The sequence below is a fragment of the Pipistrellus kuhlii genome, unplaced genomic scaffold, assembly GCF_014108245.1.
Source record: "Pipistrellus kuhlii isolate mPipKuh1 unplaced genomic scaffold, mPipKuh1.p scaffold_m20_p_9, whole genome shotgun sequence".
Lineage (NCBI taxonomy): Eukaryota > Metazoa > Chordata > Mammalia > Chiroptera > Vespertilionidae > Pipistrellus > Pipistrellus kuhlii.
This window is the reverse complement of record NW_023425595.1, coordinates 66,583,305-66,598,163: the sequence shown is the minus strand read 5'-3', so window position 1 is coordinate 66,598,163 and position 14,859 is coordinate 66,583,305. Positions and strand designations below refer to the sequence as shown.

Below are 14,859 nucleotides of genomic sequence, written 5' to 3'. Positions count from 1 at the left end.
TCTCAGGTGAGAGTGTGGCGAAGGTTGTTCACTCCCCTACGCTCTGCCCAGCACAGTGCCTGGCATGGAGCAGGCCCCCCGCCAACATTTACTGTGTTCACGCCACTCGTCCGGAGAACAGAGCCAGGAACCGGTGCGCATGGCCCGGGACCGGCACTGGAGAACGAAGGCCATGGCCCGTCCCACGCTCAGCATCTACACCCAGAAAGCGGAGCAAACAGGGTCTGAGAACTGTGTCTGGTTTCTTTAATCGAATGCAGACTCATTCATAGAAAACCAATGCAACCACAGCGTGGAAACAGACAGCACTCGGAGCTCTGGAGAGACCCCGGCCCACTCCCCCGCCCAGGGCAGGCTGCGCACACGCTGGGGAGAATGAACATTCCCATCGCAAGGCAGGGCCTGGCCCGACTCCCCAGCCCGGGCGTCTGCGCCGGACCAGGGAGGGCAACGGCGGCCCAGGCCAGAGCAGCGAGGTGCCCAGAGCTGGGTTTGGTCAGTGTAAACTCCAAGGTGTCTTACGACGTGTGTGACAGAGGACTTGGCCGACGACTGGACGGAAACGAGCCCAGAGGGACATGGCGAGGGGCAGAAGGGCAGGTCGTGGCCCTTCTCGAGCCCCCTCCACGGTAGGCACTGGGTCCTGCGAGGCTGCAGGAGGCAGGTGCTGGGCTCCTCGTGCCCGCCCTCCTTGGCCCCGGCCCCCTTGGGCAATGTCAATGGCACTAACGCCCCCAGCGGGGGCCTGGCAGGACGGGGGGCCCAGCCAGGAAAAGGAGGACGAGTTGCTTTTTCTTTCCAAACCTGGTGCTCACATCCGTCTGGGGCTGATGGGGGATGTGGCCTCGGAATCCAGGCCTCAGGCAAAGGCGGTTCTCACATGAGCTGGCCCTCACTGCCCAGGAGCCGGGGCCCTGGGCAGGACTTAGCACCATACGCCCGGCACCAGCTGGCCAGTCCCCAAAATCCTACGCCCCGTCCATCTGGCCGACCAGAGTGGGCAGTGATGGCAGCGAGGTACAACCCCGAAGAGCCATGGGCCCTGGTACAGGCCAGAGTCAGGCCGACTGAGGAGCGAGCGGAGGCTTGGGCTCCAGGCTGAGAGCAGGACAGGTGGATCGGAGGCGTGAGATGGGGAGGGCGACACTTCCCCCCTTCCTCAGAGGAACAGACGAGAGCCAAGGACAGGGCCTTGGAAGGTGCCAACACTGATGAGAAAGCAGCAATTTGGCCAACATCTGGGGTTCCAGGGCAGCCTCCTCCCCGGCAGGGGCAGCAGCAAGGCTCAAGGCCAGCCTGTCTGTCCGGGCCGGGCCGGGGTCCCGCAGCCACTGCCCTGGGCAGGGACCGAGGGGCGCGGCCCGGCGTGGAGTGCGGGCTCGGCTAGAAGACGTAGATCTTGTCCCGCTGCACAGTGTCCAGGTCGTCGTCCAGTGTCAGCAACACCTGGGAGGCAGCTGAGTCAGGCACAGGATGGGCGCCCGCACCCTCCTCCCCCTGCGACCAGGGAGGCCCCGTACCAGGAAGGACCCGAACATGGCGATGGAGGAGAGGAAGTGCCAGATGTCATGGTCATCAAAGAAGTCGAGGAGGATGCAGTCCCGGTTGTGCTCCCTCGACTCGGCCGGCGTTTTCTGGGCACAAAGAGGGAGCGCTCTGCCGACGGTCCCTGCACCCCCTCCACCCCCCGCAACCCCTCCTACCCCCCCGCACCCCCTCCCACCCCCGCACCCCCTCCCACCCCCCCGCACCCCCCTCCCACCCCCCGCACCTCCCTCCCACCCCCCGCACCTCCCTCCCATACCCCGCACCCCCCTCCCACCCCCCGCACCCCCTCCCCCCCCCCCGCACCCCCCTCCCACCCCCCCGCACCTCCCTCCCACCCCCCGCACCCCTCCTACCCCCTCCCACCCCCCGCACTCCCCTCCCCCCCCCCGCACCTCCCTCCTACCCCCCGCACCCCCTCCTACCTCCCGCACCCCCTCCACCTCCAGGCCGTTCCCGGCCTGGGGAACAGTGCTTTCTCCCCACCTGACCTCCCCTCATCTCCCACACCTCAGACCCGGCTTCCTTACAAATGACTCCTCTTCTGCCCCTCCTCCTCCCCCCGGCCCTCCTCCCTCAGATTCTCCTCCCGGGGTCTGGGAGCAGAGCGGGAGAGCTGGAGGCACTGCGCCTCCGCCAGCTCCTTTTCTCCCCACAGCCCCGCCCAGGCGACACCCTGTCCGCAGCCACAGCGCCTGCACTCAGGCCTGTCACTTCTTTCCCACCTACACCAGCTGGGCCTCAGGGTGCCTGGGCTCAGGCCACAGGGAGGACCGAGGGCCCCGCCCCGCCCCGCCCTCGAGAGCCAGTGCTCACCGACTCCCGTGCCTCCCACCTGGTTCTGCCTCTGATCACCACAGGCCGCAGCGCCCGGGCACAGGCCTCCCAGCCCCAGGGTCTTGAACGCCAAGAGCAAGATCTGCCCCTTCCAGGCAGTTTTCCTGGACCCTCACTCCTGGGCCTGTCCCCTGCCAGGAGCCGCAGCCCCTCCCTGAACTGGAGATCAAGCTCCTCGCCTGGAAGGCAGAGCCCAAACCAGACTGGACTCTGGTTAGAGGACTGAAACCTGCCCCAGGGCAGGTGCCCGCAGGCAGAGGACAGAGCCGCTCCCCACTGGCATCCTCACAGGCACAGGGGACGCCCAGCCCACGCAGGCTCCTGGCAGGATGAACAGGAAGCTGCTGGGAGTGAGTGCTGCGGGCGGGCGGGCGGGCGGGCGCGGGAGGAGCCTGTGGGTGCCTCCCGCCCGCAGGGGCCCCCTCACCTGCCAGGTGCTGAGTCCCTGGAAGAAGAAGAAGAGCGCGAAGCCCCAGACCACGGAGGTGCAGACGATGCAGAGCAGGGGGATGAGCTTGATTCTCTCCCCACTCCGGAGCTGGGGGGCGGGAGGGAGAGCAGCCTGAGGGCACGCCTCACCCCTCTCCTGGTGCCTCACACCATCACCTCCTCCAGTTGCCCAGCTCAGCCTGCCCCACACGAGCAGTTGGGGTCCTCACCGCCAACGGCCACCCTGCTGGGCCTCCCTGTGCTCAGGACCAGTGCGGGCAGGGCCCCGCCTCCTCACCCTCCGCACTGACGTGCTAGCTGCCTGGGCCTCTCTTGGAACATGGACGGCGCTCAGCAATCGGCCCTGACACAGATGGTGCCGGGGACACGTGCAAGAGCGTCAGCCAGCCCCTCCGTAAACCTCGCTGCTCAGCCAGGCGGGAGGAAAGCCCTCCGTGCCCCCAGGCGGAGCCTCACCTTCATGATGATGTAGAAGGCAAAGTAGAGGAGCAGGTTGCAGATGCCGATGGCCAGCAGGTAGGAGGCAAAATCGTTGGGGCGCATGATGAGTCCGTAGGCAGCCCTGCCAGAGGGAGGGAGCTGGTGAGGAGGGATGGCCGGGCGAGCAGGGCCTGCCCTCAATCCTACTCCGTGGCTCACACTAACCCGGGGCTGGCTCGGCAGCCTACAGAGGATCTAGAACCCCAGTGCCCACACCCCTCGTCAGCCCCCATTCCTCACACCCCCAGGTCTCAGCCGCCCACCCGCCAGACAGCCGCCAGACTCACAGCGACCAGTTGATGATGTTGCCCATGACCAGCAGCACCATGCGGTCCTAGAGGGAAGCAGAGACGGGCTGAGCGGGGAGAAGGCCCAGGTCGGAACCCCCGCTGGGCCTCGGCTTCGCCCCTCCGGCTCCTGGAGGGCAGAGGGCGGGGGAGGGCTGGGAAGCGGTGGGTACCACGTAGAGGGGCCCGCTGCACTGCCGGATGCAGTCCGTGTAGAGCACGTGGAGGATGCGGCGGCAGATCCCCGAGTCTGCAGGAGAGAAGGTGCTGCTTTCCCAGCCGGCTGCGCCCCGAGGCGGCCGCTGCTGGGCGAGGCCTCTAATTCCTCACCCGGGAGTCCTCAGGCCCCAGGGAGAGGGCAGACCCAGGCCACAGCCCTCACCCAGCTTCCAGCGGCCCATGTAGTAGAGCTGGATGCTGAGCAGCAGGGTGGCTAGGATGTGGATGACGGAGAAGACGATCCAGAAGGCCGTGTTCCCTTTGCCGAAGACCTGCCGGTGCCGAGGGCAGGGCTGAGGGAGCGAAGGAGGCTGCGCCCAGCCCACCTCCCTCCAGAGGTGGTGGCAGACGGGAGGGAGGTGCAGGGCCCTCTGGGGGCCAGGGAAGGGGCACGCTCTGCTGCGGGAGGTGGAGAGGATGAAGAGGTGGAGGGGAGGAGGGGGGCGGGAGGGGAGGAAAGGGAAGGGGGGGGGAAGGGTTGGGACGGGGGGAAGGGGAAGGAGGGGAGGGGGGAAGGAGGGAAGGTAGGGGAAGGAGGGCAGCACGGGGAGGGGGAGAGTGTGCGTGGCAGGCACACAGCCGGTTCAGGCCTCACCACGCCCAGCACCGAGAAGAAGATGACCACGGCCAGGCATGCGTACGCGCTGTAGGCGCTGGCATTGATGTCCGGGTGCCGCTTCTGGTAGAGCTTGAGCATGCAGAGCCCGGCGATCATGTACATGAATGACGTGTCTGGGGGACGTGGCCGTGAGCTGCAGCACTGCCACCGAGCTCCACAAGGATCCCGGCCCCACACCAGAGAGCGCGCCCACCCCACCCGGGGCCACGGAGCCAGCTGGTGGCGGCTGGCGCTGGCCCTCCGGGCCCTTCACTGTCCCCTCCCCATGCCCCGGCTCCCACTGGCTGTCACCCAGTCTGACTTCCCGTCAGGGCCCACATCACAGCGATGTCCACGCTCTGGAGGAAGGGCCAGAACCAATGACGGGCCTACGCTGCTCCCTGGGGACCTGGGTGACGGGACGGTGGGACACGGGCAGGTCCCTGCTCTGGCTCAGCCCCACTCACCAAACTGGAAGTTGGTATAGTTGGGGCAGACGTGGTAGCAGGCGCTCAGCAGGCCCTCCATCATGAGGGCCGTGCCCATGGCATAGAACAGGCCGAAGTGTTTGGGGATCCCACACTCCTGGTGGGGAGGGGAGGAGGGAAGGAGAAAGGTGAGGCAGGAGGGCGTGTGCATGAGGAGCAGGCGGCGGGGAGGGGGCGGCGGGCGGCGGGCGGCGGGGAGGGGGCGGCGGGCGGCGGGGAGGGGGCAGTGGGCAGCGGGGAGAGGGCGGCGGGCGGCGGGCGGCGGGCGGCGGGCGGCGGGCGGCGGGCGGCGGGGAGGGGGCGGCGGGCGGCGGGGAGGGGGCGGCGGGCGGCGGGCGGCGGGGAGGGGGCGGCGGGCGGCGGGGAGGGGGCGGCGGGCGGCGGGTGGCGGGGAGGGGGCGGCGGGCGGCGGGGAGGGGGCGGCGGGCGGCGGGGAGGGGGCGGCGGGCGGCGGGTGGCGGGGAGGGGGCGGCGGGCGGCGGGGAGGGGGCGGCGGGTGGCGGGGAGGGGGCGGCGGGCGGCGGGGAGGGGGCGGCGGGCGGCGGGCGGCGGGGAGGGGGCGGCCAGGCGGGGCTCACCAGCGCGTAGAGGTCATTGCGCAGCAGGGCCCGGTTGTGGTTGATCTCCCGCTGCAGGATGATGAGCAGGAAGAGCAGCCCCAGCATGATGTAGCCCAGGTTGCTAAGGATGTTGTTGAAGGCGCTGCGAGGGCACAGACACAGGCCTCAGCCCCGCCCGTCCAGGCAGGCCCACCACCGCCGGGTAGGGCCTCCCAAGCCCATCCCCACCTGAGGTTGCCCAGCGGGTGGGCGCAGAGGAAGTTGTAGTAGCAGATGTCCTGATTCCCTGTGACATTCACCACCTGCAGGAGGGGAGGGAGGATGCCAAGCTCAGCCCACGCCCTGGGGAGGAAGAGCCAGGCGCCAGCAGGGGCCGCCCTACCCCACTCTGCCACGGACAGGAAGTGCCCCCATGCCAGCAGGTATGTGCACAGGCACCCCATCAACTCTCCGGGGCTGACCCTGGGTGTGCCGGTGACTGAATTCTGACTGAAGAAAGGGAAAAGGGAAGGGACTTGCATTCCACCAATCCTGCAAAGCCTGCGGGGTGGGCAAGGGCGCCATCCCATCCCTGGGACTGTGCTGTCCCCACTTCGCAGATGAATACACTGATGCTCAGGGAGGTTCAGGGAATGGCTCACAGTCCCCCAGCTGGTAAAAGCTGGGGTGTGAACCCAGCCCCGCGACCTCAGCCCGGTGCTCGCTCCGGCGGGGGGCGGGGGAGCCAGCCTGCTCACCGTCTGGTAGGTGATCACCAGCTGCACCACCGGGAGCGCATAGAAGACGGCGATGGTGGCGATGTTCCTGAGAGGGAGACGCGGTGAGGCGAGGGCCCGAGGCCACCCAGCCCACGTGATGGGCAGCCATTCCCCCGCCCTCACTCACCAGAAGTAGATCTGGTACTTCTTCCGCAGAACACGTTTGTCCTTGCGCGCCAGGTCGGCCACACAGAGGTATTGCTGGGGAGAAGCTGGAGTGAGCCCCTCGCACCAGGGAGCGGGCCCCACACCGATGGGGAGGGTTCTGGGCCGCCTGCTGCTGCTGGCCCAGCAGCCCAGAGAGCTGGTGTCAAGCCAGACCCTGTCCCGCCCCAGGGGGAGACCTCCTGGGCTGCACGGAACAGGGCCTCAGACCCTGGTGTGAATGGCAGCTTGGAGCGAATGATTGACAGACCTGGTGTGAATGACAGACCTTGGTGCCAATGACTAAGAGACCCTGGTACCAATGACTAATAGATCCTGGTGTGAATGACAGACCTGGAATGAACGACTGACTGACCTGGTGTGAATGACAGACCTCGGAATGAATGACCTTGGTGCCAATGATGGACTGACCTTGGTGCGAATGACATTCTTGTCCGATTCGATGTCAGTCAGCGTGTCATAATCTTCCTCCTCCACGGAGCTCATGGAGTCCAGCCGCGGCCGCGTGCCCACGGGGTCCAGGGGGCGGTCTGGGGAGAGCAGGCAGGAGGGGTTCCCCGTGGGCACAGAGCTTGGGGTCCATCCCCACCCGCCTGGGCAACTGTCACAATTTCTAGGCGGAGGGAAGAGGCAAACGGGGCTCAGGCCTCGGTGTACCACATACTCCTAAGTCCTTGGGGAACCAGCGCGGGCTCTGCAGGGGCCACAATCTAGGGACGCGCCAGCCTGCCCCTTGCTGACTGGAGGCTCCCAGCCCCAGCCCCAAGCAGCAGGACTGAATCTGGCAGAAGTCATGCTGATTAGAAGGCGCCGCTGAGTGGGTTCTGAGGAGGCACTGGGTGAAGACCAGTGGGCTGAGGGTGCGAGGCTGCTTCAGCCTGTCCTGTGCCCCCGCCGCTCCCTCCCGTGGCCCTGCCAGACCAAGGCCCCGAGGCCAGGACCTGCCGAAGCCCTAGCCCAGGCCAAGGAGCCCGGGTGCTGGCAAAGGTGACAGCAAACAGGACCTGTGGCCGGGGAGGGATGTCAGCCCCCAGGCCTGCTCGTCCCAGAACACACAGAGCAGGCAAGCAGGGCATTAGAGGCGGCCATGCGCAAAGCTGCTTCCCGGCCCAGCCTGCCCTGTGATTGGCAGAGCAGCCGGCAGAGCTGATTGGCAGAGCAGCTCCTCCCCTCCCCACATCTACCCATGGCAATGCACAGCTGCCGCATCTGGCCAAAGGGAAGGCGCCGCTTGAACTGGTCGTGCCCTTCAAAGGAAAGGGAGAGTTACCAGGGAAGTGGAGCCCAGGAGGTAAGGCCGAGGGGGGAGACAGCGTCTGGCAGAGAGGCGACCGCCCACCGACAGGTGTCCAGGAGCTGCCGCCGCCCGGCCCACTCACCCTGGTAAGTGTAGGAGAGGTCCGCGGTGTCCATGCTGTCAACCAGACCCTCCGTGGACCCGGAACAGTTCTCTGCAGAACAGGAACTGGTGAGGACAGGCCTCAGGGAGGGCGGTGCTGGGCTCTGAGGAGGCTGCCCCCACGTGCCCCGCGGAGGTGGCACCTCGGGGGACAGTGGGCGTGGCCAGCACAGTTGCTGGCACTGACACATACCGAAGGAGCCATAGTTGTAACCATCGTAAGAGGAGCTGCCAGGGAAGGGGTCAGCCAGGACCCGAGGGTGACCTGCAATGAGACATCCCCTTAACCCTGGGCGCAGAGGCCGAATGCCACGGAGAACAGAGAAGAGACACAGGAGCCATGGCAGCAGCAAGAACAAGCAGCGATTCCAGCAAACAGTCACTCTCACCTCCACCCCTTCTTCCCATGTGTCCCAGTGGCCACCTCGCCCCCCGCCCCCCATGAGGGAGGGGTGCCAAGGAACAGATGTGTCTGAACCGCCAGCAGCAGGGATGGCCAGCACGCCTGCCAGGCCCCCAGCCCCGTGCGCCCGTTCCACTCTGGGCTCCGCCCGCTGCTTACCAAGGAGGGAAGCTGAGAGGGAAGTCCCAAGCAGGAGGGAGGACAGAGAGAGAGAAATGGCAGAAAGAAAGAGAGAGCGAAGGGTTAATAATCCCTGACACGCGAGCCCGTGTCTGTGGCAGACGGCGTGCCGCGGGCCCACGAGCACGGTCAGGTGAAAGCCTTCAGACAAGCGTGGCAGGGACGGCAGGCGTGTCCCAGCCCCGGCAGTGCCACTCCCAACCTGAATATCCGGAAGCCCGCCGACAGCCGCTGCTGGCCCTGAGGGAGCCACCGCCCCCCCCCCCCCCCAAACACACAGCACCCGCCTCCCACCCGGCCCCGGTACCGCTTTCCGGGCAGGCTCGGTCCGCCGTCAGCAGCAGGGCCTTCTTCCTCTGCCTGCAGGACAGAACCCAGAGGCAAACCCGGGCAGGACAGGTCCCTCCGCTCCCACCCATGGCCCTGATCCTACGGTTCTTCCAAGCTGGGAAGCAGGTGGGGTCTCCTGCTTGGGAAGGCTGAGGCAGGGGCTGGTTCCCAGAGGAGAGGCCCCTGGACCACAGTCCCACAGGCTGCTTTCTTCCACCCTGGGGATGGCGTGGAAGCTTGCCCGGGGCTGGCTCAGACCCTGCCAGGCCATCTGCCCACACCCCGCCCCATGGCCGAGCAGAGGCGGCCGGCAGGCCCTCGTTACCTCCAGTTCTCCCAGCAGGCCAGGAGCACGGTGAGCAGGTAGAAGGAGAGGAAGATGCCCAGGCAGAAGAGCATCCCAGCCACGTAGGCCTCAGCTGTTGGAAGGAAGCAGGACGCCGAGCACATCCATCACGGCGCCCAGGGCCCAGCGAACTCTCACTTCTCCCCTCAAACGCTCCCCAACTCCGCCACACCCCGCCTGGGCTCCTGCCTGCGCCCGTAGCTCCCTCTGCAGGAACTCTCCCAGCTACTTCTTCCTCACATCTCCCCGGGGACTTAGCCTTCAACACTAGGAATCGCCTCTGTCCTGCTCACAGTGACCTCGCAGCTGCGGCTCCTGCCCTCTAGGAGGCGCCCCCGGGGATGCAGCTGGAGCACCTGGCACTCAGATGTGCTCCACAAATATTTGCTGGATAAAGAATCCGCATAGGAGAGGCAGCGTCTTCCCTCCACCTCACCCTCCTGCTTTCACCGCCCACTTTCTCGTTACAAAGGCCCATTCCTCGCTCAGTAAATATTTATTGAGCAAGACTGAGAGGCCGGCACTTCCTACCCACTGCACTAACCTTTACAACTCAGTGCGGTCACAGGGACAGACCCTATTACCCCTGCCACAGAGGCAGGGAAACTGAGGCCCCAAGAGCTGACCCTGCTGCCGAGCGGCACAGAGAAAACCAGACTCAGCACGTTGCTCTTTAGGATGGACTTTGCACCAACTTTTATTGGGACTCACCTGGGGCCCTCCCATCACGAAGCCTACCCAGGACCCGGCCCCTTCCCCCGGGCTGAGAGGAAGAGCCGCAGGCCAGGCCAAACCCCAGCCACCCACACTCACATGTGACTGCCTGAGACACCAGCACGGACAGGGTTTTCTGGCGGTGCCCCTGATCAACCGGTTCATCTGGAAGTAAAATGTCAAACTGGCAAACAAAGAGTTGCCTGAAGCTTGGCTAGAGCGGGTGGGACCAGCCCCGGGGGAGTCTGGGTTCCCACGCCCAAAGTCAGCCACACCGCCCTCTGCTCCCAGGAAGGGACAGTCACCTTCCACAAAGGGGTAGAAGGGCAAGGAGCCCCCGCAGGCCTGGTCTTCCGTCTTCACCACCACCACCACGTAGAAGCTGTTACTGGGGAAGTCTTTGCGCTGCAGGATGGCGACGATGACATCATCACCACCGTCATGAGATCATCAATGTCATCATCAGCACATCCTTCTCTGACATTCCTACTTTGGGCCAGAAATTATGCTAACCTCTCCTTATCTGTTATTTTACTCAATCCTCCCTAAGGTCCTAACGAGACAGTATCCTCACATCGCTGCTGACAGGCTCGCAAGTTAGCTCAGGGTCACGCTGCCAGTAAGTGGTAGAGCCTCGATTATCTGACTCCAAAGCCTGAGCCCAAAGCCGGGTGAGCAAGTGTGTGTCCCCATCACGGAGCCCAGGAGAGCCCCACTGCAGGCTGGGTGTCAGCAGGGGAAGTGGCGGGCCACACTGCCTCCGGCAGCTACATGACTGCATGTCACCACACGTGGTGCCCCTCCCTGTGCCAGCGTCGGTTCCGCCCTCGCCAAGTGCAGGCACGAAGCTCCAGCGAGGCCCTTTCCTCTCTTACTGCCACCACCGTGAATGAAGTGGCCATGACAGCCTCTCCCCTGTCCCAAAGGCAGCTGGGATTCTGCTTAGACTCCAAGTCTCAGGGACCAGTGGGCCGAGACTCAGTCTTGTGGGCAAGGGAGGATGGGGCACGGGGAGAGGAGCAGGGGTCTGAGAGCCAATCCCCAGGCTCCTCCTGCCGGCCCATGTGCGTCCCTACCTGCACGGTGATGGCGGCCTTCTTGGTCATGGTCTGGTACATGCCGATGAAGGCCACGTTGTTGTCCAGGTCGTAGACAGGGCACTGCGGAGGGGGCAGCAGATGCAGAGGCCTGGGCCGTGCCCCCTCCACCACAGGGGAGTGTACAGCACAGGGCGCTTACCAGGACATCCTGGACAGAGATGACCGAGCAGGGGAAGGCCTTGTTCGAGGTCACCTTGACAATCACCGAGTCTACTCCCTCCGGAAACTCATACTTGAAGTACTGAGGGCAGAGGGAGGGCACCGGGGGAGCCGTCTCAGGAGGACGCCCCCCTGCCCTCTAGGAGGGGACCATGTGGGAGGCCTTGACTGGACACCCTCCTGCTCTTTCAGCTGCTCCCTCTGGACGGGGCCGGAGAAGCAGGCGGGAGGGAGGACACAGACCCCGTCTCCGCGCTGCCGTACCGCCTCGGCCTCCCGTTACCACCTTGGGGCCAGAGCCTCTGCTTCCAGGCTCTCTAGGGCGAGTCCAGCCAACGTGAAACTCGCCGAAGACCACCTGCCACTCCCACACCCCCTTCCCATTTATTCCCTCGGGGCAGTCAACCGGGGCCTACCTGAGGCTGCGCGGCTGTTGTATTGAAGCTAAAGAGCTCCCCGGTCCTGCGGGCAGAGCAGACCCCACGGTTACCCTGAGGCTGAGGAAGGCCAGCCCCGCCAGCCCCTGGCTCGCCCCTGCAGACCTGAGCACAAAGTCGTCCATTCGGCTGACCTGGAGCTGGTACCTGGTGTTGACTGGCGACAGGGTGGACACATCCACGTAGAAGAACTGCACCTCAGACTCGTTCTTGGTGGGGGGCTGACACAGCGTTCGCTCCACCTTCTGGTAGAGGTACTTGCGCTGATACCTGTGACCCAAAGCAGAGTCGGGACCTGACTGCAGAGGAACACGGCCCCATTCCTCCCTGCTGGTTCCCACCGCCCTGCCCTTGCTCGCTCCAGGCCGACAGGCGCTGGGGGTTGGCTTGGCCTCATGCCACTGACCAGCCTCCTGGACTGGGACGGAGAAGAGAAACAGGGGCTCCTGGGTGGTCGGAGGCCCCAGAGAGGGACTTCGGTGAGGCTCTAGGCAGGCTTCCCCTCCCTGACCCCCAGGTGCTACTCACAGCCCTCGCAGGATGAGGGGCACCTGGAAGGACACCACGGCCTCCTTCTGGCGGACCACGAACAGCAAGGGAGCCGCCGTCTGCTTGTTGAGGACGTTCACGGACACACGCACACCTTCCGTCTGCAGTGAGACGGTGAGGCCTCAGCGAAGCCGTGGGCACCACCGCTGCCCCAGAGACCAGCCCTGCCCTCCCTCCTGGCTGTTCCTTCCCATCCCGGTCAGGCTGGGGAGCTCGTCAAGCCCCTTCTTGTGCCCCCTGTCTACAGGGCCTAGGCAGGCATCTTCAAACTACGGCCCGCGGACCACATGCGGCCCGCAGAGGAGTCTGATCCGGCCCGCCAGGTTTTTTGGGCAGTGAGCGCAGCCGAGGTGTTACAGTAGGAATTAGTAGTTCATATAGTCCGGCCCTCCAGCTCTCTGAGGGACCGTGATCTGGCCCCCACTTTAAAAAGTTTGAGGACGCCTGGAGGCTGTGAAGAGGCAAGCTCCTGGACGGCAGGACCTCAGCAACCGCAGGGCCTCACTTCCCACCAGGAAACACCATGAGATCTTGGGCACCTCTGGGCATCCCATTCCCGCCCATGCTCATGGGATGCTACACATGTGTGTGCCCCCGCGTACATGTACACACACACACACACACGAGCAAAAAATGTTCTCAACTTTCTTCCTCATGAGCCAGAAGCTCCAACTCAACAACTAATCAGCAGCTGGGGGCAGGTGAGCACACAGGGACTGCTGAAAGCCAAGAAAGAGAAACTGTCCGGGCTCAGACCAAGGGGCGGGGTTGGGGGAAGTCCCTTCCCATCTCTGAGCCTCAGCTGCCTCCTCTATAAAATGGAGACACACTCACGCTGGGCTGAGTGTGTTTCCAGTACAAAGGATGTAAGACAGCGAGAATTTAAGGGGAAATATTAAACTAAGTAAATCCTGTGGATCTTGTCCCTGGACCGCTGAAGCCCCAGCCCTAGGCAGCCTTCTCAGGGGGCCCGAGGCCACACCTTGGAGGGTAACCCAGGCCTGGAGGCAGATCCCAGCCTGTCACAGCAACCAAATCCACCCCATCCTGAAAACAACTCAGGCTCCCACATGCTCAACACCACCGCTCCCAGTGAATGCGACACGGAGAGGGCCGGGCAGGAGACCACATAGCCAGGCAGCAAGTCTCCAAATTTCAGCTCTAACTTCCCAGCCCCAGCCCCGCTGGGGCAGAGAGGAAAGTGAAGTCAGGCTGAGCTTTTTCCCACAGCAGACAAGCCCTCTCTCCTCCTCCCGCCGAGGAGCTGCCTGCACTCCACCTGGCCAGCTGGTGCCGCGGCTGCAGGAGGCTGGGGTCCCAGCAGCCAGGCCGCCTGGGCAGCACCTTTCAGCGGGAGCCGGTCTCACCGGGACCTCAGGCCCAGCCCCGAGCAAGCCGCTCCTCGCTCGCACCGACCCCGGGGCCACCAGGTGCCGGCTGCGGGGCAGGGGGCCTCCCGCTCAGACCGCCCCTGGGGAGGTCAGCGGGGAGCTGGGGACCAGACAACTTCAGAGCCCGGCGGCGGGAGCTTGCTGGTGGGAGAAACCCGGCGGCAAAGGGAGGGCTCGGGCTGCGGGGCGGGGAGGGGGTCCGCCGGGCGGCCCTCACCCGGTTGCGGGTCACCGTGTGGTTGAAGGTGTAGATGTTGACCAGCTCGCTGTTGACTTCGTCCGCGTAGAGGTGCTCAAACTCGGCGTCCTTCTGCGACACGTTCTTGGGCCCCAGCAGCCCCAGGTGGCCGCGGACCGAGGCCGCCAGGAGCGCCAGGAGGGGCAGGCGCAGGGCGAACATGGCCCCGGCAGGGCGGCGGCGGCCGGCGGCAGCACTCCTCGGGGGCAGGTCGCGGCTCCGGCCGCAGCCTCCACCATCGCCCCAGGACCAGAACTTTAACCCCGGCCGAGATTAGGAAACGTCCCTCCCGGGCCGCCGCGGTGCTGCCCGGGCACCGGCGGGCGGGGCGGGAGCGGGGAGGGGCCGGGCCGCGGGAGGCCGGGGCGCGAGGGGCTGAGCGCGGCTCCGAGACCCCGCGGCGCCCGCCGGGGGAGCGAGGGCCGGGCGGTTGCCGGGAGCCCGGAGACGCCGGACGGAGGCGGAGGGCGGGAGCCGGCGGCGGGTGGCCGCGAGGGGAGGAGGCCGGGCGGGGGTGGTAGTCACCGGCCGCCGCGCGCCCGGAGAGTGGCCCGGAGTGCGGGCCCTTTAAGGGCAGGCGGGCCCCGCGGCGCCGCGCCCGGAACTAGGGACGGCGTGCGGCGCCGCGAAGCGGTAAACAGCCGGGCTGGCGGCCCGCCGGTGACGTCAGGGGAAACTGACACAGATTTAAAGGGCCAGGTTCCGGATTGCGCCTTAAAGGGGCCGCAGAACTCCAGGTGGAAGCTCTTGGTTGATTTCTTTGCCGCTACAGCCTCTTCTTACGCTCTCCTGCCCTTCACAGATCTCCAAGTGTTGGAGTCTTGTTAACAGTTCTCTTTGCTCAAACTTCGGGGTGGGATTCCCTACTCCCAGGCCCGCTGCCATGACCACTAACGCCGTCCACCCCTGGACCATTTTCCCTCCTGGAATCTTACTAAGAACTCGGACTTAGGAAACAGGACGGTCGCCTTGGCGGCGGAGGGAGGGGTAATGGAGACAGACTGCAGGAGGGGCCGGGTGCAACCTGACCTCCCACGCAGCGGCCTCACAGTTTGGAGACGCCTTCATGCCCACGGGCTCTCTCTTCACGGAGGCAGCTACAGAGCTGTAAATTGGTGAAAACTTTTCTACAAAATATTTTGGCTTGTGTTTCAAGTAGCTTAAAGAGCTTTAAACGCTTTGACCCAGCAATTCCATTTCTGGGATTCTTTTTTTTTTTTTTTTTT

At 65.3% G+C, this 14,859-nt stretch overlaps 1 protein-coding gene across 7 annotated transcripts; it reads right to left on the bottom strand.

The window, feature by feature from the left end:
- Nucleotides 1-235: 235 nt before the first annotated feature.
- SIDT2 (SID1 transmembrane family member 2) lies at nt 236-14,180 on the bottom strand. 7 transcript variants are annotated; one of them, XM_036427019.2, is made up of 28 exons: nt 13,613-13,955; nt 11,984-12,105; nt 11,561-11,725; nt 11,435-11,480; nt 10,999-11,100; nt 10,836-10,919; nt 10,065-10,164; nt 9,859-9,924; nt 9,025-9,118; nt 8,677-8,729; nt 8,349-8,360; nt 7,980-8,051; nt 7,767-7,838; nt 7,572-7,634; nt 6,799-6,917; nt 6,350-6,423; nt 6,202-6,268; nt 5,693-5,766; nt 5,483-5,606; nt 4,884-5,001; nt 4,414-4,550; nt 3,982-4,090; nt 3,773-3,849; nt 3,600-3,646; nt 3,289-3,394; nt 2,810-2,920; nt 1,521-1,634; nt 236-1,446 (listed from the first exon to the last, which is right to left on the bottom strand). In XM_036427019.2, the coding sequence occupies exons 1-28, from the start codon at nt 13,793-13,795 to the stop codon at nt 1,384-1,386; spliced, it is 2,574 nt and encodes an 857-aa protein (XP_036282912.1). In that variant the 5' UTR covers nt 13,796-13,955; the 3' UTR covers nt 236-1,383. The 7 variants fall into 7 exon arrangements, with proteins under 7 accessions (XP_036282912.1, XP_036282916.1, XP_036282913.1 ...); XM_036427023.2 differs by lacking the exon at nt 8,349-8,360 and having other exon boundaries at nt 13,613-14,180; XM_036427020.2 differs by lacking the exon at nt 7,572-7,634.
- Nucleotides 14,181-14,859: the final 679 nt, after the last annotated feature.